The following is a 19,026-nucleotide window of genomic DNA, read 5'->3' as shown; positions in this document are numbered from 1 at the left end:
ATATATATATTTATACACACGCACACTATATTGCCAAAAGTATTGGGAAACCCACCTTTACACGCACCTGAACTTTAACCACTTATGGACCGCCCGAAATCATGTACTTGTACATTATTTCGTGCACAGGGTCTGGGACGAGAGAGCGTGCCGCCGGCGACTCGCTCATACTGTTCTTGGACACAGCGGGAGCCAATCAGCGGGTCCAGCGGACACGATGTCCGCCAGGACCTGCTGATCGTTCACAGGAGAGGCAGAACGGGGTCTGCCTTGTTTCCATAGGCAGCCTGCTGTTCTGCCTCTCCTGTGAAAAATCGGCAGGTCCCTCGCACATCGCGTCTGCTAGACCCGCTGATTGGCTCTCACTGCGTCCAATAACAGCATTAACCACTTAAGCCCCGGAAGATTTTACCCCCTTCCTGACCAGGGCCTATTTTGCGATTCGGCACTGCATGATTTTAACGGACAATTGCGCGGTTGTGCGACGCTATACCTAAACGAATTTGACATCTTTTTTTTCCCCACAAACAGAGCTTTCTTTTGGTGGTATTTGATCACCTGTGCGATTTTTACTTTTTGCGCTATAAACAAAAAAAGGACGTCAATTTTGCAAAAATAACAATATTTTTCACATTATTTTATATGAAATTCCCCAAAAAAAAATGTAAAAATCAAAATTTTTTAACATTTTAGGCCAATTTGTTTTCTGCTACATATGTTTGGTAAAAAAAATCGCAAAAAGCGTATTTTGATTGGTTTGCGCAAAAGTTATTGCGTTTACTAACAAAGGGAAAGATTTTTGTCATTTTTGGTGGGTTTTTTTTTAACGCGTAATGGGGGCGATCTGCGATTTTTTTTGCGACATTGCGGCGGACAGATCGGACCCTTGACTGACATTTTTGACACTTTTGGAGTTACCAGTGACATTACTGCAGTAATCAGTGCTATACATATGCACTGTTACTGCAAAATGACACTGGCAGTGAAGGGGTTAACTTTATTGGGGAAGGAGGGGTTAAGTGTGTCCCTAGGGGCGTGCTTCTAACAGTGATTGGACATGGCTACTGGTGTAGGCAGGGCAGCCATCAGGGGGGGACAGCCCATACACATGTAGGGGGCCCGGGCGTTCTGAGGGGCCCAGCCGCCTAGGCCCCATCCAATGAGACCGAGTTGTTGCTGCTGTAGTAACTAGCAATTGCTAAAGCAGGATGTCTCCAGAGGAAGCCGATGCAGCTGAAGGGATGTTTCTTTGCTGGATTGCGCTGTCTCTTTGATGAAAATATGAGGGTGTCTCTTTGCTGGATTGGGATATCTCTTTGCTGAATATACAGCATGGGGCTGTCTCTTTACTGGTTGGGGATGTGTCTTTGCTCAATATATAAGGGCCGTCTCTTTGCTGGATTCGGATGTCTCCTTGCTGAATATATGGGGATGTCTCTTTACTGGCTTGGATTCATTTTCATAAGTTGTAAGAGTGTCAAAATATCAGTGGGTGCACTGAAGGACTCGGTGGGATGGCCAGTGGGCGGATTCGGTGGGACAGCCAGAGGGCGGGCCCCGCAAAATGTTGGTGATCAGGCCCGGAGGGGCCCAGGCCTAAAGCGGTGTAAGGGGCCCCAAAATTTCTGATGGCTGCCCTGGGTGTAGGAACAGTGATCAATGGTCCTACATAGTAGAACCATATGATCACTGTTTCTACACAGGGGAGAATGACAGGCAGCTTGTTTACATCAGCCACCTGCCTTTCTCCCTTCACGGCGGACGATCGCGAGTGACCGGCGTACATCGGGTCCACCGGTCACACGCACGGACTTCCCAGGGAACGAGCCGGGATTCCACCCCCATTGGAATCCATCCATCCGGCGCCCTGCATGGATGGGGGCCGAATGCATGGATTGGGGGGGTGGCGCCCCCTGCGTCCCCAATGTACGGGCCGCCACTGCTTGAAAGGTTTGAGCCTAAAATACTCAGCATGTCCTGACAGCAATGTGGCAAACTGACTGGACCCCCAGCTCTGGAATAAAGAAATTGTTTTTGATGAGGTCATGTATGGTGTCATCAGGGCAGGACTTGGGTGTATCTCAGTGTCATGTGTGATATGGGGTGGTTAGACACAGAGTGACAGATGCATTTTAGTGAGACATGTCAGTCTGAACTTTTGGTTTAATGGCCTGGTCGCTATACCCTTTCTTCTACCCTGTCTTTTTTTGTTGTTTTTATATATATTTAAAAAAAAATTGTCATCATAATCTGGTTACATCATTGTCAGGAGGTAGCGATTTTTAAAAAAAAAAACTTTTTTACAAGGTGCTGATGATGTATAATTGTCTCTCTCCACTCCTTCATCTCTATGAGTAAGCTCTGATGGGCGGGGCAAAATGTATCAGAGGCGTGGTTTAGGCCATTCACATTTCTTTTCACTTGTTGAGCCAGTGGTGTACGGCATCTCCCACCCCCTCATACTTCCCTGCTTAAAGAGGAGTTCCACCCAAAAGTGGAACTTCCGCTTTAACCTCCCTGGCGGTATGATTCTTTCCGATTTTAGGTGCTGAAAGCGGTACCATTATTTTGCATGTAATTCTTAAAAATGAGCAGCCCAAACCAACTATTTACATATGATTTTTTTTTTTTTTTTTTTTTACTGTGCGTTCTTCTTTGTAACATCTCGGGTATGATAAAGTTTGAAACACAAAATCATAAATTATAATATAATAAATGACTATAAATAAGTATGTATGTGTGTGTGTATATATATATATATATATATATATATATATATATATATATATATTTATACATATACATATATTTTATATATATATATATATATATATATATATATATATATATATATATATATATATATATATATATATATATATTTATACATATACATATATTTTTATATATATATATATATATATATATATATATATATATATATATATGTATATATATAGTATATATATATATATATACATAAAAAGTACAGTAAAACTGCAGGAAAGGGCACTGGGGAGCAATCTAATGTGAATTTATTTTGTAATGTATCAGTGTGTTTTGGTGTGTTTTACTTTTGAATTTGCCGCCGGTTCCACCCCCCCTGCAAGCGTCACGTCGCAGGAGACGGAACCCGGGTCACAGAGAGCATCTGGAGGAAGATCCGCCGCCGCACACCGCCGGGATACATCGCTGGATCCCGGGGACAAGGTAAGTAACCCCTCTACCAGGATCCAGCGATGCTTCTGGCGGTAGTGTGGCTTTTGGCACTGATATTTAACCCCGAGCCACACTCGGGAATACCGCTAGGAAGGTTAAATACTGCTGACCCCCTAACATGCCACATTTGGTATGTAATTTTTTTTTTTTGGGGGGGGGGGGGGGAGCGGGTACCTAGATTTGACAGGTACCCGCTCCCACTTCCGCTGGGGCAGAAGTTCTCCTCTCCGCCTCTCTCCTTGCAATATTCTGGGACACGTCACAGGTCCCAGAAGATTGCCCGGCCATTCACAACGTGCAGCGTGACTCGCGCATGCGCAGTGCGCACCCGGCTGTGAAGCCGCAAGCTGTCACAGCAAGGTGCCCACACTGGATATGCCGGCTCCGCCGAGAGGAGAGGGAGAGGATCGAGTCTTTGGGTGGCCGCATCGCTGGAACCTGGGACAGGTGAGTGTGTGTACACTTTTTGTAGCTGCTGATTTTTAAAAAACACAAAAATGAGTGGAACTCCACTTTAAGTGCCTGGTAGCTCACTTTTATTAACTCCTTGCTGACTGCCCATGTACCTTTACTGCGAGGCAGCGGCTCTTGTGCACAGAATCACATACGGGTTCCCTGTCTGCGCCGCTGGCGACCCACTTCTGCTGTGATTGGACACAGTGGGGCTCCCTGATGTCTGCCGGGACCTGCCGATCGTTCCTGAGAGAGGCAGTACGGCGGTCTGCCTATGTAAACAAGACAGATCACCGTTCTGTGACAAGAGAAGATAGAGATCTTGGGTTCCTGCGCTCCCACAGTTAGCAAGCACTCCCTTGGGACACATTTAACTCTTTGATCGCCCCTGATGTTAACCCCTTACCTGCCAATGTCATTAGAACAGTGACAGTGGATATTTTTTTTAGCACTGATCCCTGTATTAGTGTCACTGGCCCCCAAAAAAGCATCAAAAGTGTCACTTAGTTTACGATTTGTCCGCTGTAATGTCGCAGTTCAGCTATAAGTCGCTAATCGCTGCCATTACTAGTAGAAAAAAAAAAAAAATAACAATTCCATAAAAATATCCCGTCGTTTGTAGACGCTATAACTTTTGCGCAAACCAATAAATATACACTTATTTGGATTTTTGTATTACCAAAAACATGTAGCAGAATATATATTGGCAATTTATGAAGAAATAAAATTAAATTTTTTTTTTTGGAATGTTTTATAGCAGAAAGAAAAAAATATTGTTGTTTTTTTTTTTTCAAAGTTGTCAGTCTTTTTTTGTTTATAGCACAAAAAGTAAAAACCGCAGAGGTGATCAAATATCACTAAAAGAAATCTCTATTTGGGGGAAAAAATGACATTATTTTATTTGGGTACAGCGTCGCACACAATTGTCAGTTAAAGTAACGCAGTGCCGTATCGCAAAAAATGGCCTGGTCATGAAGAGGGGGGGTAAATCTTCAGGAGCTCAAGTGGTTAAAAATGAAAAATAAAGTCTTTATGAACACTTTCTTCACTCACAATATACACACTGGAGCCTCTCAAACCACTCCAGAGGTGGTTCTGGCCAACTCAGTAGATTGCTTTAAAAAAGGCCTGGATTCTTTCCTAGGTGTACATAATATAACTGGGTACTAATATTTATAGGTAAAGTGGATCCAGGGAATATCCGATTGCCTCTCGGGGATCAGGAAGGAATTTTTTCTCCTGCTGGAATAAATTGGATCATGCTTTGCTGGGGGTTTTCCCCTTCCTCTGGATCAACTGTGGGTATAGGATTGTGTATATGGGATTGTATGTGTGATGAAACGCCATCACAGAGTGCCATATCCACATGTGGGCACCCACTTGTCTAGTCACATTGGACCCCAAGGACTTGGACTGTAGACCTGGGGGGGGGGGTCCAACCGACTTATTATAGGCCCGTCGTGGGTCAGGCCACAGGTCTGTTCATTTCTATGGGGGGAGATATGGGATGGGTGGCCTAAATTTGTTTGGCGGGGGCCACAAGCTTGCGGCGCCATTGTTGTGTCTAGTAGGGGCACAGGGTGACCGAGAAAATGGACAGCTACTTAATGGACACTAAGAATATGGTTTGGATCACTTCAAATGGGGCAGTAATATTTATCCGACAATATTCCTCAAGAAATCTATGATACAATAATTACACTGTACCAGAATGATAGAACATTGTATAAGCTTTGCCTCATAGACTATTGTAGACCGTTGCCATGAAGTCTGTAAATCCTGTATAATCAAAGCATTGCTTAGATGTGGATTCCATGTACTTCAATGTCGGAAACGGACAGTCTGCTACTGGGGTCTCCTTCTGTTGTCTGTTTAATAAGGTGTTCTGTGTTTTTACTTAGGATACTGTGTAATGTACTTTGTTTTAGCCTTGTTGCAGTGCTGAGTTAATTAGCATGTTTGTCTAGATGTGGATTCCCATTCACCTACTGTTTTTGTCCAGATGGCTAGTTAATTAGCTCAGGTTTATTATGTTTCTGTATACAATTTCATCTGCATTTATTAATGTAATCAAGCTCACCTGACCTGGTGGGGTATATATTCTGTATTAGTTTGTTCAATAAACAGTAATTCCTGTTGTACCCTTCATCAAGACTTGGCTGATGTTTGGGTAAACAAGGGCTCTGATCACTGACTTACTTGGGAGTTGGGTGACATATAACTGATATTCTCAGTTGGAGTATAGGGGATCCGTTACAGTATGGTTGTGTTTTTCTTTTTTGTTTTTTATTGGCTGAGCTAGATGGACTTGTGTCTTTTCTCAACCTAACTATTGGCACTTTTCCACCGGCTCTACTCGGCTCGGTTTGCTTTTCCACTAAGTAGTAAGTGGGTGGGATTACATTGATTTTCTGACCAATCAGTGGCTAGTAGTTACAAACAATCAATGCTGCATGCAAAGGATTGTGGGATATGGTATCGGTACGGCCCGCTTGGAACCCTAACCGAGGTGGTACTGTTTAAGCGAACCGTACCATGTAGTGGAAAAACGCTGCTGTACCAAACCGCACCGAACCGTTCTAACCCGTACCATGCGGTACCATGCAGTGGAAAAGCGCCAAAGCGAGTCGTACCATGCAGTGGGAAGCGCCATAAGTAACTATAACTTTAAGGCTAAGTTCACATTGCTATTAAAAGCAGGCATCAAAAACGCTCCTCGAGCGCCTATGCAAAATGGACAGCACACAGTGCTGTTCATATTATTAAAACATAAGGTGGTAGCGTTGCATTGCTTCAAAATTGAAGCTTTTATGGCGAGTCAGGACGTTTTTGAAGCCTAGTTTCAACGAATCCTATTCAAGTCAATGGTAACCGAACGCTCTAGCAGGCGTTTGTGGGTTTTTTTTCTCTCTAAAGCGCCAGTCTAACATCCGTATTAAAGCTCATTGACACCAGTCTAATGCCCATACTATCGCTATAGGAGCATTTGTTAAGCATTAGAAATGTATTCAAGTGTGAATAAGCCGTAAGAATCCTGTGTCCTTTGCATATCCCTTTCCTAATCTCACACTGTGGCAGGGCCTCACACTGTCACACATTACTGAATATTACAGTAGCACCAGTTATGTACACAATGAACATCACGTACCTTTAACATAACAAAATATTTTCTCTTTTAGGATAAAATCTACACTAAGGCTCTGGTTACCCAAATATCTATGTGAAGAGTACCCCAATGTTGGGAACAGTGCAGCAGTGCAGTTCCTACAGGTAATTGTGTTACATTCAGCCTTTACATTTGTCATTGTGTACAGAACTGCCAGAAATGTCATATTCTGTTTGTATGGTGGTCTTGCTGCATAGTGTACTGACAGCACTGCCCCTGCTGCACTGAAATCCCAAGTAGTGTTGTCAGCCCCTGCCTGTGTTCTCCCCTTTAGACCAGTGGCGGAGCCAGAGGGTTAGCTGGGGTGTCAATTGACACCCCAGAAAAAGTCCCTGCCACCCCTGTTGCCACCCCGATCCAGGCTGGCAGCGGAGGAATCACAGGCAGTGGTGGGATGGGATCAGCCGGTTCGCAGAACCGGCTGATCCCTCTAAGCTGGCGGCCAGGGTCAGGGAGCAGCAGAACAGTGCGTCCCGAAGCCGAGCCCGCCCATTCTGTGACAATAGCGAATGAAAATTCGCTATTGTCACATGGATCCTCCTCCGGCCAATCAGGGAGCGGGTCCTCCCGCTTCCTGATTGGCCGAATGGCAAATGCCGTGCCATTGGTCGAGGAGGCGCCGGCGGGAGGACTGAGAAGATGCAGGGAGCCGCGGACCGATGATAAGCTGCTGTGATGACCGTCCGTCCGTGAGGTAAGTAAGCCGGTCTCATGGGGGGGGGGACGACGACGCTGGCACTCTGCAATGATTGCGGGCAAATGCTGTGGCACTCTGCAATAATCATTGGGGGCATTGCTGTGGCACTCTGCAATAATCATTGGGGGCAAGGCTGTCTCACTGCAATAATCATTGGGGGCAAGGCTGTCTCACTCTGCAATAATCATTGGGGGCAAGGCTGTCTCACTGCAATAATCATTGGGGGCATTGCTGTCTCACTGCAATAATCATTGGGGGCATTTCTGTGGCACTCTGCAATAATCATTGGGGGCATTGCTGTGGCACTCTGCAATAATCATTGGGGGCAAGGCTGTCTCACTGCAATAATCATTGGGGGCATTGCTGTCTCACTCTGCAATAATCATTGGGGGCATTGCTGTCTCACTCTGCAATAATCATTGGGGGCATTGCTGTCTCACTCTGCAATAATCATTGGGGGCATTTCTGTGGCACTCTGCAATAATCATTGGGGGCATTGCTGTGGCACTCTGCAATAATCATTGGGGGCAAGGCTGTCTCACTGCAATAATCATTGGGGGCATTGCTGTCTCACTGCAATAATCATTGGGGGCATTGCTGTCTCACTGCAATAATCATTGGGGGCAAGGCTGTCTCACTCTGCAATAATCATTGGGGGCATTGCTGTGGCACTCTGCAATAATCATTGGGGGCAAGGCTGTCTCACTGCAATAATCATTGGGGGCAAGGCTGTCTCACTCTGCAATAATCATTGGGGGCATTGCTGTGGCACTCTGCAATAATCATTGGGGGCATTGCTGTCTCACTGCAATAATCATTGGGGGCATTTCTGTGGCACTCTGCAATAATCATTGGGGGCATTGCTGTGGCACTCTGCAATAATCATTGGGGGCAAGACTGTCTCACTGCAATAATCATTGGGGGCATTGCTGTCTCACTGCAATAATCATTGGGGGCATTTCTGTGGCACTCTGCAATAATCATTGGGGGCATTGCTTTCTCACTGCAATAATCATTGGGGGCAAGGCTGTCTCACTGCAATAATCATTGGGGGCATTTCTGTGGCACTCTGCAATAATCATTGGGGGCATTGCTGTGGCACTCTGCAATAATCATTGGGGGCAAGACTGTCTCACTGCAATAATCATTGGGGGCATTGCTGTCTCACTGCAATAATCATTGGGGGCATTTCTGTGGCACTCTGCAATAATCATTGGGGGCATTGCTGTCTCACTCTGCAATAATCATTGGGGGCAAGGCTGTCTCACTGCAATAATCATTGGGGGCATTGCTGTCTCACTGCAATAATCATTGGGGGCATTGCTGTCTCACTGCAATAATCATTGGGGGCATTTCTGTGGCACTCTGCAATAATCATTGGGGGCATTGCTGTGGCACTCTGCAATAATCATTGGGGGCAAGGCTGTCTCACTGCAATAATCATTGGGGGCAAGGCTGTCTCACTCTGCAATAATCATTGGGGGCATTGCTGTCTCACTCTGCAATAATCATTGGGGGCAAGGCTGTCTCACTCTGCAATAATCATTGGGGGCAAGGCTGTCTCACTCTGCAATAATCATTGGGGGCAAGGCTGTCTCACTCTGCAATAATCATTGGGGGCAAGGCTGTCTCACTCTGCAATAATCATTGGGGGCATTGCTGTCTCACTCTGCAATAATCATTGGGGGCAAGTCTGTGGCACTCTGCAATAATCATTGGGGGCATTTCTGTGGCACTCTGCAATAATCATTGGGGGCATTGCTGTGGCACTCTGCAATAATCATTGGGGGCAAGGCTGTGGCACTCTGCAATAATCATTGGGGGCAAGGCTGTGGCACTCTGCAATAATCATTGGGGGCATTGCTGTGGCACTCTGCAATAATCATTGGGGGCATTGCTGTGGCACTCTGCAATAATCATTGGGGGCAAACCTGTATCCTCTGATCGCCACCTGTATCCTGTCTGTATCCTCTGATCACCACCACCTGTATCCTGTCTTTACTAGTAATGGCAGCGATCATTAGAGGGACTGCGACATTGCGGTGGACGAATCTGACACTAAATTACACTTTGTATATTGACCCCCCAAAATAATACCTAGCCACCCCTTTGCCACCCCTGTTTTAAAAGTCTAGCTCCGCCACTGCTTTAGACTACAGGACACCTCTGTGACGGGGCTGACGCACACTGTGCTTGCATTCTTCTGTCAGTATACGGCTTCCTCCAGTCTTGAATATAGATACCAGATATTCTAGCAGCCTATTGCAACCAAGAACTAGACGGCACTCGCTTTAGCTGCAAACTCTGAAACTCATTTATTGAACAAGAATACAAACTTTTTTTACACATTTGCGAACAATGGCGGCCTGTGCATTGGGGGCGCAGGGGCGCCCACCCCCCATCCATGCGTCCGGCCCCCTAATCTGCATGCGGGGCGCCGGACGCATGGAGTTCAATGGGGTTATTTTTTCTTCTGAAGCATGTGATTAGAGCCAAAGGCTCTAATAGGCTTCAGAAAAGGGTGTGTGACAATAGCGAATGAATATTCGCTATTGTCACACAGATCCTCCTCCTGGCCAATCAGGAAGAGGGTCCGAGACCCATTTCCTGATTGGCCGAAAGGCAAACTTTTGCGATTGGCCAAGGAGGAGAAGGAGGACTCTGGAGACACGGAGGACTGAGAAGCCGCCGCTGCATCAGGTAAGTGCACGCTGGTCTCTGCACGCTGTGCTAACTCTGCATTGAATGGGGGCACGCTGTGGTAACTCTGCATTGAAAGGGGGCACGCTGTGGTAACTCTGCATTGAAAGGGGGCACGCTGTGGTAACTCTGCATTGAATGGGGGCACGCTGTGGTCACTCTGCATTGAAAGGGGGCACGCTGTGGTAACTCTGCATTGAATGGGGACACACTATACTTTGATTACTGAAGGCCCCTTTCACACTTTTGTGACCTCAAAGTCATGCAATTATTTGCAGCGTTTTTTGCCACAAAGCAATGCCTATTCGATTTTTCTGTTTGCGCTCCCCAAAAATTTTGAGCACCAGCTGCCACTGCTTGCGAAGTATGTCAGTCACTACATGAACAATGACCCGAATATTTACCCAAAACATCACACAATGGTTTAGATAACAAGGTAGGGCTAACCGATGGCTAATCCCCCTCTAGCAACTACTTTAGCTGACAAGGATATCATTAACATGCTAATTAACTCAGCACTTAAACCAGTTCAAGAAGTAGAGTTCTCCCTGGATCACTGCCTAACACAGGAAAAAACACAAAAATCTACAAATTCAAAAACAATCTACACTTTTAGCACACTAGAGGTTGCCAGAAGGATAACTTCTTTTTTTAAGAAAAAAAAAGCTTTAATATGACTTTAAATCTGTACTCCATACTCAGATTACAAGTGATGCCTACAGGGTTAATGCCCCACACTATATGAATACCTCTATATAAGCTTGATAGACATCCCATTCCAAAACTATGAGCATTAATATGGAGTTATCCTTCTTTTTGTGGCCAAATCTGCCTCCTCTCTTCCTCTCTGGGAAGGCTTTCCACAAGATTTTGGAGTGGGTCTCTATTTGAACCTGTTCAGCCGAAAGAGTATTTGTGAGGTCAGGTACTGATGTTGGATAAAAAAAAATGTCAATGAAGGTTTCAATTCATTTCAAAGATGTTCAGTAGAGTTGACGTCAGGGCTGTGTGCAGGCCATCTAGTTCTTCCACCAAACTCATTTAACCTTGTCTTTATGGAGATGGCTTTGTACACAGAGGCACAGTCATGCCGGAACACAAAAGGGTCTTCCCCGAACTGTTATCACAAGGTTGAAAGCACACAATCGTCTAAAGTGTCTTTTTATGCTCTAGCATTAAAGGTACCTTTTACTAAAAACACCTAAACTTAATCTATTAAGGGAAATTTTCAAACATTTCGCTACATAGTTACAGTATAGGGATGTAATATTTATATTAACCACTTTACCACCGGAGGATTTTGCTGTCTTACGTCTGGGCCACTTTTTGCGATTCAGCACTGTGCAACTTTAACTGACAATTGCGCGGTCATGCGACACCGTACCCAAACGAAATTTATGTCCTTTTTTTCTCCCACAAACAGAGCTTTCTTTTGGTGGTATTTGATCACCTGTGCGATTTTTAATTTTTGCGCTATAAACAAAAAAAGAGCGTAAATTTTGAAAAAACAACAATATTTTTCACATTTTTTTATATGAAATTCCCCCCAAAAAAATGTCAAAATCAAAATTTTTTTAAATTTTTGGCCAATTTGTTTTCTGCTACCTATGTTTGGTAAAAAAAATCACAATAAGCGTATTTTGATTGGTTTGCGCAAAAGTTATTGCGTTTACTAACTAAAGGAAAGATTTCTGTCATTTTTGGTGTTTTTTTTTAACGCGTAATGGCGTCGATCTGCGATTTTTTTTTTTTTGCGGGACTGCGACATTGCGGCGGACAGATCGGACCCTTGACTGACATTTTTGACACTTTTGGGGGTACCAGTGACATTACTACAGTAATCAGTGCTATAAATATGCACTGTTACTGTAAAAATGACACTGGCAGGGAAGGGGTTAATTTTATTGGAGAGGGAGGGGTTAATGTAAGCCTGGTGCTTACTGACGTGTGTGAGATATGCTGAATCCTGCAATCTGACCCTGTCTGTCACTTAGGAGATCCGCCCGCTCTGTTTACACAAGCGGGCGGATCTCCAAACTAGATTCCCGACGATCGGAAAGAGCAGCGGCGATCACCGCCACTCCTCCCCTGGCCTGACTCCCGCTGTGACTGAATACAGCGGGAGCGAGCCTCCGGCGGCGCACGTGCGCCGCCCACAAGGGGAGGAGTCCAGAGACGTAGGTCTACGTCGCTGGACGGGAACTAACCACTTTGCCGCAGTAGAGCTCGAATGAGCGGTCGGCAAGTGGTTGAATTCCTTTTTGCATTGTTGTGTTTCTGTAGGAAGCAATGGGCTGCAGTCAACCTATCGATACCTCAGCAGCAGTGGGCAGGGATGTCAAACTTAATTTAATTGAGGGCCACATCAGTATTATGGTTGCCTTCAATGGGCAGGTTGTATCTGTAAGACTAGATGTTCAGAGCATCCCACCCACCCTTACATCAGATTTCAAGAGCCCCCTACCCTCCTTTAAAGTATAGTTCACTGCTCTTACCTTGTGCTTTTGCTGGGAAGAAGCCAGGGAAGGGGCTGGGAAGCAGAAAGTGCAGAGTCTGGAGGAGGACCAGAGCAGGGCTGGAGTCAACTGCCAGAGTCTGTTGAATGCCAAGATCTGGGGAGGCGGAGACAAGGGAGTGCTGCAGCTGCACACAGAGAAGTAGGATCTGTAGAAAGTTCTGTCCTCCTCTCTGCAGCCAACTCCTGAGATGGGGAGGAGTGTGGCAGAGACAAGCGTCTCAGCGGCTGCACAGAGCAGTGCAGGATCTGGTGGAGGAGTTCTGTTGTCCTCTCTGCTGCCGACTGCTGAGACGAGATTGGGTGAGACAAGGGGTGGGGCGGTAGCTGCAGGAGAGCTGTGAGGGTCACATGAAATGGCCTGGCGGGCCGCAATGCATACAGTATGTAAACAATGCAAAGCTCCGTCCTATCAAAAGTGATGTGTTGGATTTTATTCTCTGTAAAGAAGAAAATTAAATCCAGCACAGCCCTTAGTAAAAGCTGCACACATATAAACATTGGTTAGGCACACACTTAACTCTTTGATTGCCCTAGATAATTAACCCCTTCCCAGCCAGTGTCATTAGTACAGTGACAGTGCATTTTTTTTACCACTGATCACTGTATTAGTGTCAGTTAGTGCCAGATTGTCCTTTGCAATATCGCAGTCCAGCTATGAGTCGCTAATCACCACCCTTACTAGTATAAAAAAATTAATAAATAAGAATTGTATTATATATATACCATTCGCAAACCAATCAATATACACTTATTGGGATTTTTTTTTTTTTTTTTACCAAAAATATATAGCAGAATATGTTGGCCTAAATTTATGAAAAAATTAGATTTTTAATTTTTCTTTATTGGATATGTTTTACAGCAGAAAGTAAAAAATATTGTTTTTTTGTATTTTTTATTCTTTTTGTTTTTTTGATAAATTGTCGGTCATTTTTTGTTTACAGCGCAAAAAAATAAATAACCCAGTACTAGTAGTGATCAAATACCACCAAAAGAAAGCTTTATTTGTAAGAAAAAAAATAACATAAATGTCATTTATATACAGCGTTGCATGACCGCGCTGTTGTCAGTTAAAGTAACGCTGTTCCATACTGCAAAAAATAGTCTGGTCATGAAGGAGGTCAGGTGGTTAAGCAGGCTTGGGGGGGGGGGGGGGCTGGTGATGTGTGTTGAGTGAAGTGTTAAATATTTGGGACTCCTCCTGTTCTGTCTTTTCCCTCATGCATTTCTGCCCTGTGTGGCTGTCACTGAGTGTAAAAGATTTGTTTTTCTCTCTAGGCCTTTGGGCCTAGGGGATGGAAAGAATGAGTGGGGTCTCCTTACCTGGGGGGGGGGGGGTATTTTTTGAAGATGCTGGATGTTGGGGGTTCAAACAGTGGCACCCATCATTTTTGCACCCTAAGTAAAGAACCATGCCTGAGATCGAATTTCCCATGCAAGAGTACTTAGGACATTTGCAATGTATCTGTTAGTCACCTGGAAATCAATATTTAGTAAAGATCAGTACCAATTGCGCTACATAGTAAATATTAGAATGACATGCTTTTAGCGCTTTTATTTTATGTGCGAAGATTTGGAGAGAAGAAAGAGCCTTGGTCCTCTTGCACAAGGGAGTAAAAAATGTTGAGTTTTTTACTGATTTGAAATGAGTTGCATTCTTGTCTATGGGACATTGCGCACAGCTGAGTAAAGATCAGTAAGGGCTCTTTCACACGGGCGTTCCGATCAGATCCGCCTGTCAGTTTTTTAGGCGGATCTGATCAGATGCCCATTCAGCCCTATGGAGCAGCGGATGTCAGCGGTGACATGTCCGCTGACACCCGCTGCCATCCGGATCCGATCCTGTCCGTGAAATCCGGACGGATGGAAACCCTATTTTCCATCCGTCCTGGGGATCTTATCGGATGAGAGCGGACAGGCGGTCTGCTCTCATCCGATTCCCCATAGAGAACAGCAGGGGCTGTGACACCTCCCTCTCCGCACTGCAAGCGGAGACGGAGCTGTCATCCGCCGGCTCAGCGGGGATCGGCGGATCGATCCCCGCTGAGCAGCACGGATCCGCCTACGGAGGCGGACCGTGTGAAAGAGCCCTAAGAGTCGGTTCACACTAATCCGACTCAAAGTCGCCCCGACTTCGGGCGACTAATTAAGTCCGTGCAGCGCGACTTCAGTGCGGCTTGCAACGACTTCTCATAATAGAAGTCAATGCAAGTCGCTCCGACTTTGCCAAAAAATAGTGCAGGAACCTTTTACTAAGTCGGAGCGACTTGAGTCGCTCTGATTAGAACGGTTCCATTGCACAGCATTTGAAACTACTTGTCAGGCGACCAAGTCGCCTGACAAGTCGGATCAGTGTGAACCGGCAGTTATACAGTGTTAAGTGCAGAGCAGTAAAACAAAAATAGAAAATGTTACATTTGAGTGCAGTAATTTACTTGCGTACGTGCGTTTACTCGTCTATAAGCATGTTTACGCGAGTAAATGAGTAGATTACAATACTGGCAATAAAGAAAAATTTTACTCATCTTTACTCATCTATACACTTACGCACCTTTACTTGCCTATTCTCAACATTACTCAGTTCTTTACACACAGTTTTGTGTCCCCAACGGGCATCACAAGTCCACATCAGTAAATTCTGACGCCCTTGTGCAAGAGGCCTTAGCCCACCAGAGGAAGTTCCCATAAACTCAGAAAGAACATAGAAACTCCATGCAGGTTACAGGAGTCAGAGTTGGGCCTAGAACCCCATGGCTGCAAGCAGAGATGTATAGTAACTAAGTAGAACTACTTCACTACTGTACTTAAGTACCGAAAGGCGGTATCTGTACTTTCCTAGAGTAGAATTTTTTTCTCCTACTTCTACTTTTACTTCACTACATTTTTTCGATGATTTCAATACTTCTACTCTGATATTTTTTTTCTGTGCTGCATAGTTACTCGTTACAATTATAAAAATTACCACTGCCAGAACAGTAGATGGCAGGTTTCATGAAGCTCAAAAAAATGTGTATAAAGTCATGTGTACTTTTGACTTCTTTTGACTTCTTTCTTTAATAACTTTAACTTTAATAAACTTTTGACTTCTTTCTTTAATAACTACATAACACAGTACTTGTACTTTTACTTTCAGTACTTGAGTAGCAATTTTTTTTTTAAAAAACTACTGGTACTTTTACTTTCAGTACTTGAGTAGCAAAATTAACAAAAAAAAACTACTTGCAATACTTAAGTACAAAAAATGTTGAATACTTTAGTACTTCTACTCAAGTCACTTTTTGATCGAGCACTTCCACTTCTACTCAAGTCACTTTTTGATCGAGCACTTGTACTTTTACTCAAGTATGGGTTTCGAGTACTTTATACAACTCTGGCTGCAAGGCATCTTATCTCTAATTCTATAATCCAGCCTATTATCCATTGAAATAATATATGTTCTTATTTATCAATGCAGGAAAAACCGGAGGTCTCTGTCTCCTTCCCCAACCCATCATACAGTGACCCAGAAATCACAGATGTACAGGAAACCCTACAGTTTAAGTATGCCCCCATCATCAGGGAGACACCTGTGGCTCACCCACTTCTTCAAACCACAACAGATGATAATACGGTGGAGCTTGTGGATGAGGTTGTCCCACTTATGACCACAACAGATGACAATGTGATGGAGCACATGGCTGAGGTTGGCCCACCTCTTCAGACCACAGGAAATAACAATACAGAGCAAACATCTGGCTATCGCCCAACAGATGACAATATGGTGGAGCACAGGGCCAAGGTTGGCCCACCTCTTCAGATCACAATGGATAATATGACAGAGGACATTCCTGGCTATCGCCCGCAACCTACCCGACCAAACCTCCAGAGCCATGATTCATACTGCAGTCCCTTCCATTTGTTGGACATTCAGAGAGAAGCTCTAGGACTGAATGGGCAAATTGATGGCTCAGATAGGAATGACACCTTCCAGATGGATTTCAGTTTGTTCCAAGGGATGGACCTGCAGGTACTTAATGATGGACCACTGGAGGATGACCCCTTGCAGGTGATGGCCAGTATGGCCACATGGAGTGAGCGTCAGAAGTGCCACGAAATCACAGAAATGGCCGATATTCTGAGCAGTCAGCTAAATTGCCACTTACCGCTGGACCACAGAGGATTACAGGACACAAATCCTTACTTTTCACAAATGTTTGCAAGGGGAACATAATTTGTGTGATGTATTGTTCTCATCAGACAGGTTTAGTTAGACTTTAAAGGAAACCTTAGAGAATATGGAGGTTGCTATTGCTGAATTTGCTAGTTGCCTGGCTGTCATGATTACACTCTTGCTTCACTACTTCGAGCCACTGGTCTGCAAGATGTATAAAGATCAGGAGTTTTGACCTCAATGACCTTCTGATTGGCATCCTTTTTACAGATCAGTGACTCACAAAGTATTAAAAAGGGATGACTGAAACTGAGAATTTTCATTTCACTGCATTTTCTATGAAAATTTGGAGATTTTGATCAATGAAGACAATGGAAGGAAGAGAGATGAACTCTCCAACCCAACAGCAACTCCAACAAATTAAAAATGCTTTTCTTTTGTAGACTAGAGAATATTTAGAACTCCTGTAATTGTCCGCGTCCCTGTTGAAGTTTCCCTTTTTTCATGTCTGGTAAAAAATGTCATCAGGACATTCCTGTGAAGGGATATCTCCTCTAATGCAGTGGTCTCCAAACTTTCTAAGCAAAGAGCCAGTTTAGTGTCCTTCAGATTATAGGAGGGCTGGACTGTGGCCATCAGGAGTAAAAAATGTCCCGGAATCAGTGGGAGTAAACTAGTGATCGACCAATATTGGTTTTTCGTTGCCGATACCGATACCGATATTTCGGCCGATGCATAACGGTACCGGCCGAAATGCGCCGATATTTTCGTACATTTAAAAAACATTTATTTATTTATTTTTTTCTTGACGGGTACTCTTGTGGAGGGATCTGGGGGTCTAAAAGACCCCAAACCCCTCCTCTGCACTTAAAAGCATTCAAAATGCCAAGTTTGGCTGTTTTGAATGCTGTCATTATTTTGAATCTGGCGCCAGCCCCCGGGAAGTGATGTCATGACTTCCAGGTTTTTGCATGGAGACCCGATCAGAGCCGAATTCGGCTTTTTGGCCGGATCTCCAGGTGGGACGGGAGAACTGGGCGAGCTGTGGAAGGTGGCAGGAGGGGGGGACATCCCCTCCCGCTCCTTGTAATGATGGGCGAGCGGCTTCTCAGTCACATCGGTTGTCATTACAAGACAGCCGACCGTTGGCTATGGACGCCGGTACCGGGGTGATGCCTCTAGCTGCAGGCATCACTCCAGTACAAGCACTTTCCCGAAATATCAGCAATATCAGTAACCTCCGGCACCGATTCCGATATATTGGGGAAAGTGCATATCGGCCCTCGATATATCGGCAAATCGGTCGATCCCTAGAGTAAACAATGCCCCATCTTTGGTGTCAGTAAGAGAAATTTTGCCCCATCATTGGGAGAAATTGTTTCCCATCATCGGTGTCCTTGGGAGGAATTGTGCCCCATCATTGGTGTCATTGGCCCTATTGGACCCAATGCAAAGCATTCCAGCTGCGGCATGTGTACACCTCTGTCTGCTGCATACTGGGAAGCAGTAGGAGGCTCCAAACATGCAATTCAGAGCCCGTTCACACCAATACGACTTGTCAGGCGACTTGGTCAGCCTGACAAGTCGCGGACCGTCGTGGTCCATTGTGTAATACAGGAACGGTTCTAAGTCGCTCCGACTTAGAAAAAGGTTCCTGTACTACTTCGGGGCGACATTGGAGCGACTTGCATAGACATTCATTATATGAAGTCCGTGCAAGTCGCACCGAAGTCGCGGTGCACGCGACTTCGCAGGTCGCCCCCTAAGTCGGATCGCCATAGTGTGAACCGGCTCTCAGCCATGTGTTTTTACCACTTCCCAACCACAAATGTAAATAAAGCTGGCCGCCTTTATTTGTTTACAATTTTTTTCACAGGAAGCTAAAAACAGAGAAGGCTCAAATACGCAAAAAAGGGAGAAAAACTAAAAAAAACAAAATGAACAAAATATCCTGTATGTAAAAATAACGGAACCATTTTCTTAATATTTAAGCAAATTTCACTTGCAGGAATTTCTTGGCAAAATCAATTTCACTGAAACCACTCCACTGATCCTTAGCCAGGCAACTCACAATTTCAGGTCAGAGATGACAGCCTTCATATATTACTCTGTGCAGGTTTTCTTAA

The 19,026-nt window shown here is 44.7% G+C and overlaps 1 protein-coding gene across 1 annotated transcript in view; it reads left to right on the top strand.

Annotated features, from left to right (window-relative positions):
- IL23R (interleukin 23 receptor) overlaps positions 1-17,294 on the top strand; it is a 120,346-nt gene extending 103,052 nt beyond the window's left edge. The window contains exons 14-15 of the mRNA XM_082264986.1: positions 6,852-6,942; positions 16,205-17,294. Coding sequence (XP_082121112.1) covers positions 6,852-6,942; positions 16,205-16,960 — 847 coding nt within the window. The 3' untranslated portion in view covers positions 16,961-17,294. The remainder of the gene's footprint in view (positions 1-6,851; positions 6,943-16,204) is intronic.
- The last annotated feature ends 1,732 nt before the right edge of the window (positions 17,295-19,026 follow it).

This window comes from Pelophylax lessonae (genome assembly GCF_965119305.1).
Source record: "Pelophylax lessonae genome assembly, chromosome: 8".
Classification (NCBI taxonomy): Eukaryota; Metazoa; Chordata; class Amphibia; order Anura; family Ranidae; genus Pelophylax; species Pelophylax lessonae.
This window is presented reverse-complemented; position numbering and strand designations above follow the sequence as displayed.